General features: G+C 44.0%; 1 protein-coding gene across 1 annotated transcript in view; it reads right to left on the minus strand.

The window, feature by feature from the left end:
- Positions 1-500: 500 nt before the first annotated feature.
- The window catches only part of LOC119458578 (aarF domain-containing protein kinase 1-like), a 63,162-nt gene continuing 44,584 nt past the window's right edge, over positions 501-19,078 (minus strand). Inside the window, exons 8-11 of the mRNA XM_037720417.2 lie at positions 18,042-18,185; positions 15,531-15,731; positions 6,830-6,959; positions 501-3,687 (exon numbers count right to left, since the gene is read on the minus strand). Of these exons, the coding sequence (XP_037576345.1) occupies positions 3,467-3,687; positions 6,830-6,959; positions 15,531-15,731; positions 18,042-18,185 (696 nt within the window). The 3' untranslated portion in view covers positions 501-3,466. The remainder of the gene's footprint in view (positions 3,688-6,829; positions 6,960-15,530; positions 15,732-18,041; positions 18,186-19,078) is intronic.

Below are 19,078 nucleotides of genomic sequence, written 5' to 3' on the forward strand. Positions count from 1 at the left end.
TTCTTCAGCTTCAGAGGGGAAAATAGAACTTGGTTATACAGTTAAACCTGGATAAAACAAAATTGACAAATTCCCAAAAATCTTCGTTAAAAGAGGATTTCGTTATATGCAGCTTCGGCACGAAAATTCGAAAAAGAAACGCTTACATATTTACTCGTTTCTCATGCGCAGACAGCTATACGAAGTAAGGATGGTAGTTCTATCGGCCGCATAAACTTGTAAACATTCGCGTTTCTTCGTCGAAGCACTCATCCTTGGAATGTCACACCAGGTACTGGATGCATGGCCGCGTGTCGTTTCGCACAAGCGTGAGGCGTCGCAAACGAAGAGCGAGCGACATGATGGCGTCGTAGCGTCGTATAGTGTCACCTAGTGTCAGGTTAGTGAAGTGAAGCGCAGAGACTTGCGCAGTAACCAAAGAGTGCCAGCGCGTTGAAAAACAAAAAATGTTTTTTTTCCTTCGGCAACATCAACTGGGAACGGAGAGTGCCGGCTTGGCGGGCTAGGCCAGCTGCAGCGAGCGGCGGGATCAGGTTTGAATGAAGGGAGGGGAAAAGGTCACGCCCGCCGCGGCAAGATCGCCGGGTCGAGGGATGCAGGCCCGCCTCACGCACGCTCATACACACGCACACGTGCGCTCGCTCTCGCCTTGCAGTCACCATGAATTCGAGTGCGCCAAGCGCAACGCCGCCACTTCGCATTCCGTCACGGCGGAGAAGGTGCTTCCGGTTGCTGCTAGCGCAAAAATGACAAAATTTGGGCCGAAATCTCTAGGTTGTTGGCAGGGAAAATTCATTATTTCGAGGGGGTCTCCCGCTGCCACTTCGTTACCTAGAGGTCTCAAATACATGTGATTCTATGGAGTAACGGCGGGGAATATAAAAACTTCGTTATATCCAGGAATTCATTATATAGTGGTTCGTTATAAGCAGGTTTAACTGTATTTCACAGATATTCTATCGATAAAAAATATTTCCCTGATATTCGTAACGAGCTGAGTTATCACTTCTGGAATCCTAATTTGGTGTTCCATTTAATAGGAGTAGAGCATATTATAAATCTCGATTCCTAGGTACCAAAGTCACTGATAGCTAGCAATACTCTTGTTACATATTACGAGTAGCCTCCCAAGCATGTGCAACACTGCATTTTGTTGCTAAAAATTTATAAGCATATAACCTTGTGATAAATTTTCTGACATTCAATTCGATTTGATATTCAGCTTTTTTTTTTCTTGCTTCAATTCAATACTTGACTCGAAATCTACTATTCTGTATTTGCACATCCGTAGCAAATTGCACTTTCAATGGCTTAAATATTTTTCTGTTTCTTTCAATACATGTCACTAATAACCTGCATTGTTATTCCATTTTGTGACATGTTCACTCTCAATCAAGCCATAAAGCATAGAGAAAGCAAAAGTAGTTTGAGCACTGTATTTTCATAGAATTCTAAGTAGTCTAGAGCTTCCAGCACCAAAAAGGGTGAAGGCACTTAAAATTTGTTGCAAGGAGTTACTTGCAAACAGCACAGCTTCCAGAACCTTGTACCTCAGTCAACTGATTTCGAAAGAAACCAGGAACGCACACACATTTTACATGTACTTTTTTTCCTGTAGTGTGACAGCAACACTGCCAGAAATGAAATTGAAAGCTAGCTAATAAAAATAAAAAGAGCTGCAGACAAGAGGACAATGCTAACAGACAAGAACATGACAGGTGCATGTTTTTCTTCGCGTGGCAAACACTTCTGGCCAAAAATCAACAGCCGTCTGCAACACAAGCATGCAGGCCTTGCAATGTGTTTGCAAAGTCACTCCAGAACATTCAAACCTAGCATTTCAGAGCCATGCAACCAAGGCACTAAAGTAAGTGTGTTTCACACATTCAGTGCTTAAAGTCAGGGGGGTCTCGAGGGGTATCATACCCCTCACCAGTATTGACACGGGATCTGAGACTCCCCTCGCTAGACTTCTTTTTTGTTCTTGTAATATTTTTACAGCGAAGCTGTATTTGGCTAAGATCCGGGGTTTCGTGGCATCTGTGTACAGAAACTATCATCATCAGCAATGGCTCGAGCGTCATCGTCTTCTTCTACAGCTGGCTCATTGGCACCCCTCAGTGCGAACACACTTGTGCCACTGCTCCCGCATTCCTAGTCATCGTCACTTATCATTCCAGCATAGATTTTCACTTCTCTTCTGTCATCGTAATGGGGAGGCCGTGTTTATGGGGGTATGAGCCGTTGCTTAAGATGGTATGAGCCATCATTGTCTTACATTACGGACGCATTTAATAACAGAGGCGATACACAAATGTGTGAGTGTACCTATCATCACGATGACCACCGATCAGGACAATAAATATGTTCGTACCTTTGTTTAAAATTCTATGTCACCTCTGTGTAGTGTGCGAAACAGCATCGCTGGTCATCCACCTTCACAGAGTGGAATGGCTGATAATTTTTTTTATTAATTTTCATTTCGTTCACTTGCAGAGCAATTGTATTAATATTTACCCCGCTTTCTTGATTGTTTGTATAAAGGGTAATTAATTCTCGCATTTTTAGTGTAAAGTGTAATTCAAGCACATTTCTTGGCAAGAATTTTAGTAACATTTACTTAGTTTTACAAAGCCTCTGTCGCACCAGACCGTCGAGACTGTTCAGAAACGCTACCTTTGTCCTTGATGCTGCGATTACTATAAAATAGTGGTTTTGCAAATAATATTACATGTTAGAAGTGTAGACAATTCGTTTCACTGTGAGCTGTTTTAGGTCAAATACCGTCGAGCCCACTGGCAGAGCGTGGGGATCGCTTGTTTCAGGTGTGCATCATAAATTGAGCAAAAAAGAAAACACCTTTAAAAATTATTTTGCCCGTTTGTATAAAACTATGTGTCAAACAAGGTATCAGCTGCTTTTTCTCTCTGCCACTTTATTTCGCTCTCCACCTATGCTCGAATCACTGGAGACCCCCCTTTGATGGAGCCAGACTTTAAGCACTGCATACATTGTTGTGACCCAGCGTAAGCTGTGACAAGACTTCAGTACACTAACAGTTCAGAAAGAGGTAGATGACCTCCTGACAGTTTGATACAAAGAGCAATGATGTTGCACGCCTCGAGTATTCCCATTCCAGTGGACTGCTTTGGAGCCAAACGTGTGATTGCACTAAGAGTCTTAAGCTCGTCCACGCTTCTTGCATTTCACAGCAAGTTGCTGCGTCATAGCAGCACCAACCACAGTAACAGCAGATGCGATGAGATTCTTCAAGAGAAAATATATCGTGTTTCTAGGTGTCCTATGATAAGCACACGGGCATCAGGATCCCCTACCCGTGTTCACGTTTTCCCCGAGAACAGGTGTTCTTCCTCGTTCCCAGATTCTCATGTTGATTCTGGAGAATCCGGACCGAACCAGTCGGGCCCACAGCATATCGGGAACTCGCATATCCTTCACTCGAGCCTCACGCCAAGTCCCTTGACCTGAGCAGCCTCCCGACGAGTGGTTTAGTCCTGAGCCAAAGGTATGTCTGGTACATGGTGATGGCTGACTGTGCAAAGCAGGCGCGCACCACCACCACAACTCTGCACCACCAGTTGGCACAGTGCTTGAGCTGGTCCTCGTAGACGGCACGCACGCAGCACCGAGACATGGTGATGAACGACCGGGCTGCACCTCGTGTCCCTGAATGACACCAAAGACAGCACCATTGGAACTTGAGCTTGTCGCTATGGATTCACGACACCAAAAAAGAACAAAAGACGAGACACCAGTGAGCAGAGATGCAGCAGTGCTGTGTTCTGTGCCACTTATTGATTCCCCACCTTTCATTTTGTTTTTCCACCAATGGCCAGACAGGCAGAGAGGTAAGACATCTGCCAATAATAAAGCGTTCACCCCGACCAGCTAATCAAAAAACAAATAAAGGAACATCTTTGCAGTAAACTACGATAAGATAGGTAAGCTGCCACACACTTCGATTTTTGAAGGTGTCTCCAGACAGTGCCACAAAGATATGTAATCTTTTGGACGTGGTTAACTACTCAAGCATCTTTGAAAAGATCAAGTGTCCGAAAAATGAGCAAGCAACTGTATAAGCAAGTATATCGCCTGTCCTAGTGAAGGTGGTTTAATTTCCTTGAAGGCAGTGCAGTGGACATATTTTTGCCAACACATTATTAGTCGTGGTGAACATCAGTATATGTGTTATAGCCGGTAACAAATTTATAAATTATATAATATTTACGAATTAAGTTTTTTTTACGGTATACGAAGCAACTGTGCAATTGAACCCAGTCAAGTGTGTTAATAGCCCTGATGCTATACTAGTTGCGACATATTCGTGCCCTCAATTCTTTGCAATGCATTATTTGATGTAATCTTGTCCCATAATACAGCTAAACCTCGATGTAAAGAAGTTGGTAAAATCGGCAATTTGCTTCCTTATATAGAAATTTTGTTACATTGAAATTCGGTCCTTTATACAAATATGTAGAGTCACTGATGGATTTTTCTTGCACTGAAGGGGCTGCGAAATTCTCTTAATTATTGGGAAATCAGAAAAAGCAATTTCTTGAACTTGAGAGCCGGCAATAAAAGATACACTTTCGTGCCATGTCGACGACATCTTCACATGGGCGGTATAAAGCAAAGCCAGCCACTCTGCGTCCACTACTCCCCCACGGCTGGTAGTGTCGCCTGCTGTGGGATGTCGCTATCATGAAAAGTGCCTGTGGGGGGGGGGGGGGAGTGAATGCTTCGTCTGCCTCTTACTTCAAGGTGTCTCCAAAACTCGAGGTTACGCAACCTTCATTATAAACGTGCAGGAAGACAGCGCACAATACCATGCTATGTCAGCTTGCCCAGTCTTTGCAAACCGCAGCAGATTACCTCCAAAATTAGGCGAGTAGGCTGTATACGGGCTCAGCCACACCGACAGCCACGTGCAGCCATAGCCGCCACCTGCTCGCAGCTACAGAAAGCAGCCGGCCAGTGAGGGTTGCCGCACGTTCCATACATCCAGCTCCTGGAACATGCGGCAGTCCTCCCTGAAACGCTGTTTTCTGCAGTTGACAACAGGCAGCGACACAAGTTTATGCTTACGCTGTCACGACAATAGCTCGCATCCCCATAAGCGAAGGCAAATTTACACTTTTTCTGAAAAATAAGGCAATTAAGTGTGGCAAGTTTACACTGAATGACGTAGACTCCAAAATGTGATCGTTCTGCAAACCAGCGCCAACCCATTGCGATAAGCGTTTTCACCTATCTGTTTCACAGCGCATGTGGCGTGGTAAGCGTACTGAATGCTTTTATAGGTGATAACGGTAACACGCTGCAGTTTGCTGCTGCAGGCAGTGCAAAGTGAGCATCATGTTTTCTCTGACAGCATCCGTATTCCAACACCCACCAGCTCTATTTTGTTTTTGTTTCCCATCACCGTCTTAAAATGACGGCGCACATCTCGGGTCGGTTGGGCACCACGAGAGTGCGTCCACATCTCGTGCTGCAACGATTGCCGCTGCATGGGCATGTAAAAACTTCCCATCAAAATGCACACCCAAAGAAGCAGCTGACCCAGGCCAAATTTGAGTAGAGCGAACATAAGCTTGCCAATCGTTGCCACCACCAATTGTTGCACGTTAATGTCTCGTGCTGCAACACTTCGGGCAACGCTTCACATTTTGTAGATGTCAAGTACAGTTGAGTCTGCCGAATTATTTAGTTCCTTCGGATCATACGATTTCCCGGTTATGTTTATTCTCGCATTTTTGTTTATAAAACATATGAACGAGGTTCTACTGTATATCACTACCATTGCCTGGGGGCACATTTTGTCTTGCGGTCACAAGTTTGCGCACTAAGCCAATGTCATTTTTCACGCGGCTGCGTGTCCACTGATGCCGCATGTCGACATGGTTTAACTTTCTGAAAGAAAACCACTATTCTAAGTGCAAGAGCATCATGCTTTGCAACAAGAAAGTTGGTGTCCAACATTTGGCCATTTCACAAATACCTAGTAGGTTCTTCAACACAAGTTCACAGCTTCTGTGCACCTGCTTCAGAGCATTCAATGTGAGCGTACAGAAGCAATCGGAGACTAAACAGAGATCTCCGAACTGTTACTTTTGAAGAAATTGAGCAGAACAAAGCTATTTTCAAGAGAAATCTACGGCCTCTAAGGAGTCGGCTTCAGAGCAATACACATGAGAAATTATTACCCTAATCCCGGCTTCCTCTGTCTTTCTTTTTTTTTCCTATTGCGACTTATGGAAGTAGACATACAAACAAGATGGACGTTCTAAGGAATATTGGGACTCAAAGTGATTAACTGTGGTCGAGCGAGGAATGTGGCTGAAGCCAACATTTTAACTAAAGGCCCTCCATCCACGTGCCACCACTGCTATTGCTAAGTAGCGTCAACCTTTCATATGCACCACTTTTCCCTGATTTGTCCCTCACAACCGCTACGCCTCTGCAATTTCTACTTCCTGCGTTTCCGTTTCCGGTAGTTCTGCTTCCGATATTTAAGGTTCTTTAATTTTTGCTTGCTGCATGCTCGCTCCTCTACGCAGCTGCAGTAGCAAATGGCAGTGAGTTCGCTTTTGCTTAGAACCAGAAGCTGAGGAGATGAGCGAAGGATGAGCGTGGAGGAGGAGGAGGGTAGGGTTGTGGTAGGGCTGTGTATGGAGGGGCTTTAGTTTATACAAGGGGATTTGTCTTTGTCAGAGCAATGACATGTTCCCTTGTTAAAACGTTGGCTCCAGCAACATTCCTTGTTCTACCAATCTTCATACAAGTTGAACCGAGTAACAAGGCCACCGACCAAGGCTGGTCTCGATGCCCCTCAGCAGGTCGTTGGTCTTGAAGATGAGCAGCATCTGCCGAGGGACCATCCCCAGGATCTGGGAGATGAGCGGGAAGTGCTGGCTTGCAAACTCCTTGATTTCAGAACCCTGCGATTCAGGACAGGGCCGCGAGAGAGAGACGGATGAAAACACGCGATTGGTCCAGTGGTTAGGAGAGCATCGAAGCAGCTCCACAGTACGCTCAACAAGATGCCCAACAACTGCAGACACACAATACGTGCCACCTTGCGCTCACCACATCAGTAACATATTTGACTCATGCTGACCTTGCAGCACCAAGAAAATTGTGCTTTTCATACTTATGCTCCCATTTCCACAGTTAGCACTTTGCTCCCACCTCAACAAGACTACACCAGTATGAGCTGGTTTCGCAACCACGGCAGTTTTCAGTAACCGCACTGGAGACAGGCCAGGGTTGGCTGATGCTCAAAAAATTCAGGTTAGCTGAAATCCTCGAGCAGAAATGTTCCCATTTAACTAAATTCTTTTTAACATTGCAGCTAGAAAACACCAACCAAGCACTGGCATATTTCAGCTTATCCAAAAGTTGGCTTAACTATGGTCGGCTTGCAGGAAATTACTGTATAGATATTGCAGTGTTTGTTTTTCACAACTTCTGTCCCTTGTGTGTGCCTGTGGTTATTCTATTTTATTAAGGCAAAAGCTTCATATGTCTCATCGGTTAGTTGACCTTCAATGTCCTTGAGCAAAAACGCATCGATGACACGAAAGGTACAAACACTACCATCATCAATGGCTCATATCCCCGTTGCCGGGTTGAGTGACATGCTACACCAACCCGGCATCACGTCTTAGCTATATGCAAATGCTCCCGCAACAATTTTGATGGTGTGCGAGTCACCATCATCATTGTCTTCTATGAGTAAGCAAAGTAAAAACATGTCAAGAAAAGCTCGGATTGACGTCGGGTTTCTCAGTAACTTACTACACCAACCCGGCATCGTGTCTTACCTATATGCAAACACTCACACAACAATTTTGATGGTGTGCAGGGTCACCGTCGTAATCGTCTTCTGTAAGTAAGTGAATTAGGAGGATAACTAAGTGAATAATCAAATTAGGAGGATGAGTAAGCGAATTAAGAGGGATGTGTACGTCATGTGTCCGCCTTTAATGCATCAGCACTTGGGCTTTCGCCTTCAAGTCGTCTTAGGGATAACATAAAAGACCCTGTGAATTTTTCTTTGATAGGTACTACTGACCAACACCAGTATATATTCATGATGTCTACAAGTACGCATGTAAACATGCCCTACACTAAAAAGCTGCACTGCATTTGGCACACATTTTGAAATGGTCGCATTTAACACAACATATATTGGACCCAGTTGATAATTCTAAGGTTAGGTTTCCCACCAGGTAGTCTACCAAGCTAATGGTGGTGTAGACATTTTTCCAATCAGTGTGCACGAGCACAGTTTTCTTGTCGGACATGAAAATATGACTCTCGTAATGAAACCATGTGCAAGAGACAAGCCCTAGTACCTGCAGCTAGCACACTGTCTTCATTTGAACCATGATCACTGCAGCCATTATTGGGGAAAATGAGCAATGTGGAGAAGTGTGTTTGCAAATCAGGAAAAGGTTTGTTTTGTGCATTCGAGAAATTTTCTGGCCCGAGAAATTCCGAAAAAAAAAAAAAAAAATGCAGGATACAGTATCGTAGACTTCAGTTAATTGAGCCCAAAGTTTTGTTATTACTATCCCAAAATTGGCCTCCGGTGGATAATTCAAACCTGACTTGTCGACACACATGCACCTGACCCCAATAGTGACCCCTTTAGCGGCAGCATCTGTCTTAGCTGAGCTTAAGGGTCAGTGAATGCATCAAAATACGTCTCTCCCTGCAAAAATTCCCACTGTCTGTCTTCCCTAGTAAGATTTTCAAGTGAAAGTGTAGCTCACAATGAATGATTACAGTATTTACCCGATTCTAATGCACGCCTTTTTACATCCCAAGAAAAATGGCTTGCAAATTGCCTACATGGTGCAATCAGATACAAAACCTAAAGCCTGTTCACAGCATTCTCAACAACGTATCATCAAACCCAGCCTAGTCAGCATCACCGCCATTGCCATCACAAGATGGCGACACTAGCTATCGCGTAGTGGGTGCATAGCATCAAAAGGACGTGCTACTTTCAGTATTTGACTATGAAAGCTCATTCCAAAAATAGGTAATTTTACATGCTAAGCTAGCAGCAACATATCTGTCACAAAAGTGCGCTAAATCAAAGCATGTGCCGCATGTCACGCAAGCCAGCGAAAAAGCACGTCGGCCTCATGGCAGCTTCGACAGAGCGAGAGAGTGCATACGCCACAGACAGCCGACACGATCAATGGAAACTAGAAGCTTCAACAAGATACGCAAAGGCTACGGTATCGAGAAAGAGGAGAAAGAGCGCCGAAACACCCTGTCACCCGGCGAGCCGAGAGAGAGGAGGACGGCGACAGTCTGAGCGTGCGCCAACAGATGAATCACCACCCTCCTCAAAGACTTTGGCGGCCGCAGCCGAAAACGCGAGAAATGTCTAGAAGATTCCCAGGCTTTGTCCATGCAACGGCATCACTACTACGACGAAAGGTTTGAGAAGCGCCGGCGAAGGCAATAAAAACGCCTTGCGGGAATCAGAAGGAGGTTCAGACCGCGCCGGTGAGGAGATATGACATGAAAACTGACCATCTGTGGAAGAAGGGGATTCCCCGGCCATCTAACCAACGAGTTCATCGAGGGTCTGCATTTCCGGAAGTTCCTTCTTCGAGTGCCTCAAGCTACAGAGATCATCCTGCTCAAGACCAGCATGGGTGAAAACGAGTGGACACTTTGTGTTCGTATTCATTTTGTGCTGTACGTGTTGAACTAAATCCTCAAAAACTTTCCTCAAAAATTCGCTTATATGCTGATAATTGTGTCATATATCGTGTCATTAAATGTCAATCTGATCATGTCGCTCTAAACACTCGTTTTGAAAGGTTTTGCAGCTGGTGCAAACCAATGGCAGATGACCATCAACTTCAGTAAAACTGTCCTTTTATCATTTTCAAGGCGTTATTCTATATCTCATTTTGTATACTCTTTTAACAATCAATCCCTAAACAGAGTTGACCAATATACATATTTGGGAGTTCTTTTTTCACACAATATGTCTTGGTCTCCGCATATTGAACTAACATGCAAAAAAGCCCTTCGACGCCTTGGTTATTTGCAGCGCACGCTCTGTTCTGCACCAAAATACACTAGGGTGATAACCTATATAGCCCTAATACGTCCGATATTGGAGTACGCCTCTATCGCATGGAATCCCCATCATAAGAAAGACATCAAGGCTTTAGAGTCAGTATAGAAAAAAGCTGTTAGGTTCATCTGTCGTCATTATGATACATATTTTTCACCCTCTTCCAACCTTTCTGGCTTGAATCTAATCACACTTCATAAACGTCGCCACTTTGATTGTTTAAAGTTTTTCCACAGTTATGTAAATTCACCACATTGTTCTTCTCAAGATTACATTTCATTTTCAGCCCCCTCGAATACTCGACAATATCATGCTCCAAATATTGTTCTGTATAGTTCTTGTTCAGACTTGTTCTTGTACAGTTGTTTCCCTCAAACGATTCAGTGCTGAAATGCTTTGCCCGGAAATGTGCGCAAATGCCTTTTAGATGGATTTCTCACTGCTATTTTACAGTTGTAATGTATATGTAAAATTGATTGTTCTTTTTCCTACTCCTGCTATAGCCAAAGTTTGGCTGCAGTATGTATAAATAAATAAAAAAAAACAATAAATAAACTCTTAGTGCTTGGTGTTAATTATTTTCCAGTGTTTTTTTTTAACACCCATCTGAATTGCATTGTGATGTGTCTAGCCAAAGTGTGCACGTGTGTATGTAACTGCCTTGTTTAAAGAATATATTTTTTTTTGTGTTTCAACAACGGTGGGCTTCGACTCGGTCTTTGGACCACAACCGGTGTTCGCTGGTGCACCAGAGGGCCCCTTATTAATTGTACTTGCTTTCGTGGGGTTATTTTCGGAAGCTGATAAGTCGGCTTTGGAATTTGGCCCAGCATCGGCGCCTCATTCATGAGGTGTGTGACGAAGCCACATCACCTGCTGTTGCATTCTAGAAAATTGCATGCATCGCACGATGAACTATCGATGCTGTCAGTCTAGACAAGCGCTACCATCCCATTCGAGACTTTTACATTGTAAAAGTGGTTTGTTAAATACAGAATATCCAACGTCCAATTGTCGTACAGGCGACATGTGGTTCATAGACATCGATAAACTGCTGTCTGAAAGATATGACATTGAATTATAAGATTAGCTGTAAATAAATTTCTGCTCTGGTAAGGCAAAGTTTGCTGGCTTTATTTACTTCTTATTGCCAGAGTCAGAGACATGCCACATTTTTCATGCTGAATATAATTGAGTGTGTGTTTGATTTATGTTTCGTTTAGAAGTTCTAGTGTCATTTCTACATTAGTTTTCTATTTTTAACACATAGAAAGTGAGTACGCGTTCAATTCTGAGGTGTGTTCAAGTCGGGCAAATACTGCTACATGAATCAGCGGTGTGCTTCAGCGTGTTTTATACCTCTTGTTTAATTTGACCTGCAGAATAATTTGGACAATACCGTCGATCCCGTCAGGGTCAAGTTAACAAACTTTGACTGTATTTCTTTAAAGGGAGACGTGGCTTTTGAAATCAACTTCCTTATTTCTTCATGCATTTTGATGAAAATTGGGCAGATGTAGCATTCTGCAGATGTAATGTTCTGTGATGTTATTATAGAAATTTCAACGTTTCATCTCAACGTTTCTATTTACCAATTTTTTTGTAGCGAGCTCAAGGTAACGCGGTCAAGCACGCGTGAGGGGACAGGGGGAGAGTGGGTTAGTGGGGGGTAAGTAGGCGTGCGTCTCGATTTCTGGAGCGCATCTCGGCCCTGGCTGACCATGACTGTAAGCGCGGCTGAGTGCATATGCAGCCGTGCACCCTGCTTTAGACATAATCTGCCGCGTGTGCAAAAAGTGGGCATGCCTAGACGGCGTGACGTCGAGTAAGCTGTGTTCCCACGCGTTTAGTATTGAAGGTTGCGTAATCTCGAGTTTCGTAGACCCATTGAAACGAGAGGCAGACGAAGCCTTCGCTCCCTGCTGCCGGCATTTTTAATGATAGAGTCATCCCAGTGCGGATGATGCTATCAGCCGCGGGGGCGGAGTGTAAGCGAAAGCGTGGCTGCCTTCATCACTTAATTCGCACCGCCGACGTGTGAAGATATTGTCGACCGTATCACTCATCGCCGACTCCCAAAATCAACAAAATGAATTGTTGTCCCATTCAAACTTGCTTTTTTTTATGATTACTCGATAATTCTGAAATCTTGCAGCCCATTTCCATGTAAGAAAAATCGACCGGTGACTACTTATTTACATAAAAGGTGGAATTTCAATACAACGAAATTTAGATATAACGAAGCAAATTGCCGATTTTACCGACTTCGTTATATTGAGGTTTAGCTGTACTAGAAAAGCAAGAATGTCACGCCCTGAACTGCACTTCAAAGAACACAGTAAAGAAGAACGGAACTTAAACAGACATAACAGTCGCAAAGAAATCAGCGGGACAATCTGACCAGGAGGCAAGAAAAACAGATTTGAAAAATCGGCTTTGAAAGTTGTATTATAGATTTTAAGTTATCAATAGGCACCTGGGCTGTAGTCATTAATGTCCGATCAAATGCGGGTCTTGAGTGTTTTGCCTTTAGCCTGAAAGGCTTTGCTTGCCCTTTTTTGACCCCAAGACCTACTCCTCTGCTGCTCTGTGAAGAGCATGCTGGCCATGTTGCAGACCAAATGCTGCACAATATCCCACAAAAGCATAGCGGGTCCCAGAACTGTATTTGCATACTGCCTCGTTGAAGGCTATCTATAGTGGAACAGGGAGGCTTACCTGTTAGCATCACTCACGTAATGTCTCTGTGGCATTCAATTGTGCATTTTTGTCCTTCTGTAGCAATGACCAGATGACTAAACAAAGACTTTCAGCAGCATTTTGAATTTTGTTTCCTAGACTATGGCTTAGGAGCTAGCTGCACATTAGAAAGGCCCTGGCACAAAGGCAGCAACGCAGCTGAAACATGCATACCTTGCAAGCCAGCATTTATGTGGAGGTTTATTTGTGCGGCCTAATGTTTGCACCAGCTGCCATGCTTTGAGAACATTGTATTGTACAAACTTTTTCTCGTTTGAACCTTGCGAGGGCCTGAAAAGCTTACAGAATGCAGCGAAGGATTGGTTGAATATTGTGAGCATAGCTAAATGTGACATTCTTGGTCCCCTCCCCACCCCCATTTTTTTTTTCCTCCAAGCATAAAAACTTGACTTAGCAATTTTCATTTTGCTTGGGACTTTCAGATATGACACACACTTTGGGTGTGAAATTGAAATAATTAAGCAAAAAAAAATCGAGAATGTTCCGACCTGTATGTAGCTCAAATAACTCTGACCAAGAAAAATAAACAAATAAATAAATAAATGCCTGACTTCTGTGGGCAATGTGCTTGGTTGCGGAGCTCGAGGTGCCGATGTGCGAAATACTAAGCCGCAGGTCCGGGAAGTCCGGGTGTGTGTGATGTGCTTGATTGCCAAGTCCGCATCGCTGATGCTCAGAATGCTTATCCGCAGATCTGAGAAGTCCAGAAACGGAGGGATCAACAGCGCTTCTGCAATGTCTGCATACGCCCGTTTTTGCACTCGTCAAGGTTACAGTGGTCGAGACGTCGAGACGTCGAAAGCTCGCGAGGCCGTGCAGAGAGCAAACACCGCCCCTATGGAGCGAGCGCCAGACCAATGGCGAAGCGCACTGGAGTCACATGGCGGGCACAGCCAATCAGAGACTCCAAAATAACTTTCAATCACTTGCTTTTTGTGTGCTTGTTTCTGTATGAAGCAGATAGCTCAAGCAGCAAATTTGCAGATAGAGAAATGCACTTTCTGACGAGACATTTTTTTTTACAGCACTTCTACTTGGTTTTCAGCAAGATATTTTGAAATCAGAAAAAGAGTTATAGAAACTGAATATGTGATGTTCAAAAAATCAATTTGTTGGCCATTTCTGGCGATGCGAAAGCCGCATCTCCCCTTTAAGGGCCCCTCACCCGGCCACATAGTAAATATTGCTTATGCACTGGAAGTTGTGAGGTGCGCTCTAGGGAGCGTTCTACTGCAACAGTCTATCAAACTAGTCATTTAATAGCCGAGATAGAAATAATTAAAAGCTGCGAACCCATGCTTTCAGGAGGTGAGCGTCACCGCCAACGAAGTCATTCTTTCCACTTGCCCCTGTCTAGCCTCTGCAAGCGAAATTCCTTCCCTGTGTCCTCTCATACCAGAGCTGGAGGATCGCGTGACACATACGTTATTATTTATTATATTATTACACATTATTATTTTATTTTCTCCCTTCTCGCTTTTCTGCTGCGAGGCGCACTTTCACTGGCGGTCGCATGCGCGAGCTGTTGCATTTGTCTCGTTTCGTGCAGCGCACAATTTTGTGCGCAGTGCCTGAGAAAACTTGACACACGAACACTGAGGTAGACACAAACGGATTACAGAGCATGACCGCGCGCTGGAATATGGTAGAAAATGATACAGTCTCATGGAGTGCACACGCGATCACATATAACATGTGAATAAGCAGATCAAACGAAAGTGCATCTTTCTTGCTACACTATGAAGTAAAATGAGGGCACGCAGACATTTGGTTTGTATGTTTTATTATTTCTCCAAACTTTAATTCATCTATTGAATCAACAGATTAAACAAATAAAGTAAAACCTTGTTAACTCGACAGTAGTTTCATTTTTACTCAGTGCAAAGCTGTCGAGGATGAAGAGCACCATCTACACGGCGATGGGTGGCAACCTGGCGACAAAATAATTGGGATGTGTGCACGGTAGTCAAATGCGTGTGTGAGATGAAGATGCGTGCTGTGGCCGCGCTGTGAAGGAAGTCGCGAGGTTTTCGCCACTGCGAGAGCCACTCAGTCACGAGATGACAAGAATTGCAGCTTCCGCATTGCTTTTGCGGGAATAGAAACAGGATTTGGTGATTCATTCAGTAAATAAAAGCGTTTTAACGTAGTAAGCATTTGTTTATCATTTTCTTGATACCCTCGATAATCTGACATTCGGTTAATTCAGACATATTTTTCGGTCATGTGAAATCCAAATTAACAAGGTTTTACTATAACTGATGTTACCTTGAATAATTCTCGAAGTCACGTGTGACTGAGAGTGACGTCAGAGCACGACGATGTACGCAGCGCACTTGCGATATATACGTCACTCTCCAGCTGGGAGTGTGGCGCCCAGGAGGAGAAGGGCAAACGGCGTTTCGTTGCGAAATTTCAGCTCTTTCCGCAGCGCATAGCAATGTAATACTAGCAGACACGATCGTTAGTGAGCATAGTGTGCACTGCGCTTGTCAGCTCAAAATGACCAGACCTGGCGAGGGGTTCTTTAAAAAGTGGGACACCAAATTTTCCCATCAGTACTCCTTCAATGTTCCTGCATCTGCCCTGCAGTGCCGTGTGCAATCCACTTGTCCTCGTCAAACAACCCCGGCCCACTTACCTCTGCCTGGGTCTGTTTCTGGCGGTCGATACCCTGAGTGATGGACTTCCATGAGCGGCCCGACACAATGCACGACAAGATCTTCCAAAGCTCGCCCGAGACACCCAGCTGGTTACCCCAGTGCTCCAGGGACTCGAGGTCCCGCCGGATCAGGGATAGCCACAGGTTGGCGTACTGCAGCCGAAACTGGTCCGTCAACTCCTGCACAGCACATTCGGACGGCAAGATATGAAGAGAGCGTGGCAAGGCAGGGTTGATCAGATTCCATGTCAAGTTCCAAATATGTTGAGCTATAAAGTGTGCATTAGTGAACCACTGGCTTAACTGCCCGACTCAATCTTTGTTCCTAAGTGCGTTGTAGCATTGTCTGTTGTGCCACTTCAGGTGTTAGCCGAAATTCTTTTGCTCTTGTCAACGAGAACACTCAATTTCTTAAATTATGCACTGCTGTTGTTGATTTTCATTACCTTACTTATTTTGAATTTTATATCCCTATGGGGCTTGAAAATGCATATGTATAAATAAATAAACAAACAGCACATTGATTTTTTAAGACAAGCTTAAGCATTAGTTTGGTGTGTATTTCTGCATTCTTTCGTTTTAGTTTTGATCACGTGATGCTCTTTGTACTTTCTTATCATGCCGTTCATCTTTTTCACATGTACACATATATAGAGTATAACCCCGTTGATAGGTCTTTCAAGTAAACGTGGAAAAAAACCTACCTACCGTGTCAGCCAGAGTGGCCCGTCCATGGCGCTCTTGGCACCCCTTTGGGCCGAAAACAAAGTGAAACGCTCGCTTGGCCAGCATCAAGCACAAGGGGCTTCACGGCACACGCAACATGTGGCACTACACGGGTCTCCATATCGAATATATTGCTTATTCGAAAAATCTAACAGTAGATATCCGATTTGTGAATCAAATTGTTTGAACGCTCACTATTAGGTTTGATTCGTTGATATTCGAGTCTTTGCACCATAATACATGGGATTCAATGGGATTTAGGTTTAGGACAGCATAAACGCAACGTAGCAGCCAAGAGAACGTAACAGCAATGAATGTATGAACGGGGTTCCACTGTATACATTTCATTCAAAGAATAAACTTCATTTAATAGTCTGCGTAATTTGTTTTTTGTCTTGTTTTGTCTGCCATCAGTGTAGTGTAACTGTGTTACAAATCAGTGTAGTGCAACTTACTCGGACATAAAAGGCCACAACAGGCCTTATTGTCACGTTCTAAGCTATGCCAAAACTATAATGAACACCGCAGTGCCGAGTGCCGTATTCATCTCTACAGCAATGCCTTTTATAATGCAGAGAAATTGCAGTGTATAAGCAATGACAGCCATGTACTAAAACTTGCATTTTGCCCCTGTTTAACCTTTTGATGTCCCATGTACACAGCTGTATGCAGTTCGCATCAGAAGTTTACGAAGTGCAGGATGCAAAAAAAAAATATAAATATTTCCGCATCCAGGTGTTTGTATTTCCGGCTTCTACAAGCCCACAAGGACAACATAAAGCTGTACAGTTTTACTAAAGACGTTCCAATAAAGATGTCTGGAGGTTCCTTTACTTCTAATGTGGAAAATCACTTTTGCATAACTGCATGTTGGATAATGTGAAAGCTACTCAAATTACAACTATGGGATCTGCTGTTCCAATCAAGGAGAGTTGCAAGGAAGGTACCCACTAATAGCAAATGCAAATTATGTGCCAACGGTTCAGTACATATATTGCAAGTTAATTGTACAGGGGCACAGTGGCACTGTCAACAACCATGCTAAATAATGTGTGACTGGACTTTATCTGAACTTATTTTAATCCGACAGCCTCCTTGAGCAAGCTCCACGCTACACTAGTAAGAGGAATACTGAACTGCAACACAAACGAGACCACACAGCGAGGCTACAAGGGAACCTCCGCCAGACAGAAATGCGTCAGACAGAAATGCAAGATCGAAAACAGCAAATGGAGGGCTGACAGCATCGGCTATATTTGTGGCTATGGCCGCTCCGTTGACATCTCAGATAATGACAAATTGTTAGCATGCTTTAGGTTTTGGTTTATTTTACTAGCTAGGCAGCATGAATGGAACAACGCTTTCGTTTTTATGCTTCTCTGACACAGGTTAGGTACACTTTTTCACTAAAATGGCATTTTTGACTAGGAGCGTGCAGGGGGCTGCTTTTGGTGCAACTGGCACAGCTGTTACACCATTCCACATAGCAGCCTATACAGGGCTATTTCAGAAGTGGTTTTACAAAAACAAAAAAATAAAAAGGGCAGGAAAGGCCTGCCTCAAACCTGCTCTGACTCCTAAACTGCACTGTTAGCGCAATATTTATTGGTACTGTTGACAGTTTACAAGACTGGGAGTACCAATACTGCCAGCATTACAATGCTGACAGTACGAATACGGTCAGCCTACAATACCGGGAGTGCCAATGCCGCCAGACCCTACAGCAGCTGCTCAGCAAACGATAGGAGTGAGCCCCGCGCCCACCGTGTACAGCCCGTGGTCCAGCAGCACCAGCATCGGTCCATCACTGCCCTGTCGCACCAGCAGGTTTCCCGGATGGGGGTCACAGTGCACGTAGCCTTGCACGAAGATCATTTCACTGTACAGCTGGCCCAGACGGTTGGACACCTAGGAGGAACGAAGAAAGTGATGTGAAAAGAGCCACAAGTTTCACTGCGAACATTGGCTATGAACTAGAAAATGGGCCACTCATGTTCCTTCCTACATCAACATTTTGGTTCAGGCATGGAACAATGTAATCTAGTGGACCCCTGATACTCGGACTCCACGGGAAACATAAATAAGCTTGTAATAATGAATGTCCTCAAAAAATTTTTTCATTTACATTGAAAAGGGCCATGTGCAAAAAGAAGAAGTAGTTTATGCATTGCTGTATGCACTTCTGCTTAAATGCAACCAACTCCACCTGTATTTCTGCCAGTGCCATGCTATCTCTACATTGGTGCAAGGACTTCAGAGGCTCAAGCTAGATCCACATGCGATGGCTCCGCAGCACACGGCCCTGGATCCAGCACGCACTGGATACGGTGTGTGCTGGATGTATGTGCCAACTGACCCAGATAGCTACTCTACTGGATACGGTGTTTACATCCAGTGTTATCCACTGCACCACTTTCACTGCACATTCTGTTGAAGGTGGGGTCATATTGCTTATTAAGATATTTTGAAGCCAGCCAATGCTCAACTTAAATCGCTCAATGCCAAGCCAAAGCACAAGAGTCTCAGCCTTCTGATTCAAGAATAACTTAATTAAACCACTTGAACTTGTTCAGAGTAACTGCATCTGCTTCATACTATTTGCGTACAGCAAGTATAACCAAAATGAAAGCAAGCCTCAGCATATTTCACCTATCACTTTGTCGTAAAATTGCGCATATAACCATGTTTCACCATCCAGCACTACAAAATGACCTCATTCCTTCACCACACTACATATCACCATGCATTAATCATGTTTATAAGGTAGGCATTGACGCATTTATTATTATGTCGTCTTTTCA

This window comes from Dermacentor silvarum, chromosome 7 (genome assembly GCF_013339745.2).
Source record: "Dermacentor silvarum isolate Dsil-2018 chromosome 7, BIME_Dsil_1.4, whole genome shotgun sequence".
Lineage (NCBI taxonomy): Eukaryota > Metazoa > Arthropoda > Arachnida > Ixodida > Ixodidae > Dermacentor > Dermacentor silvarum.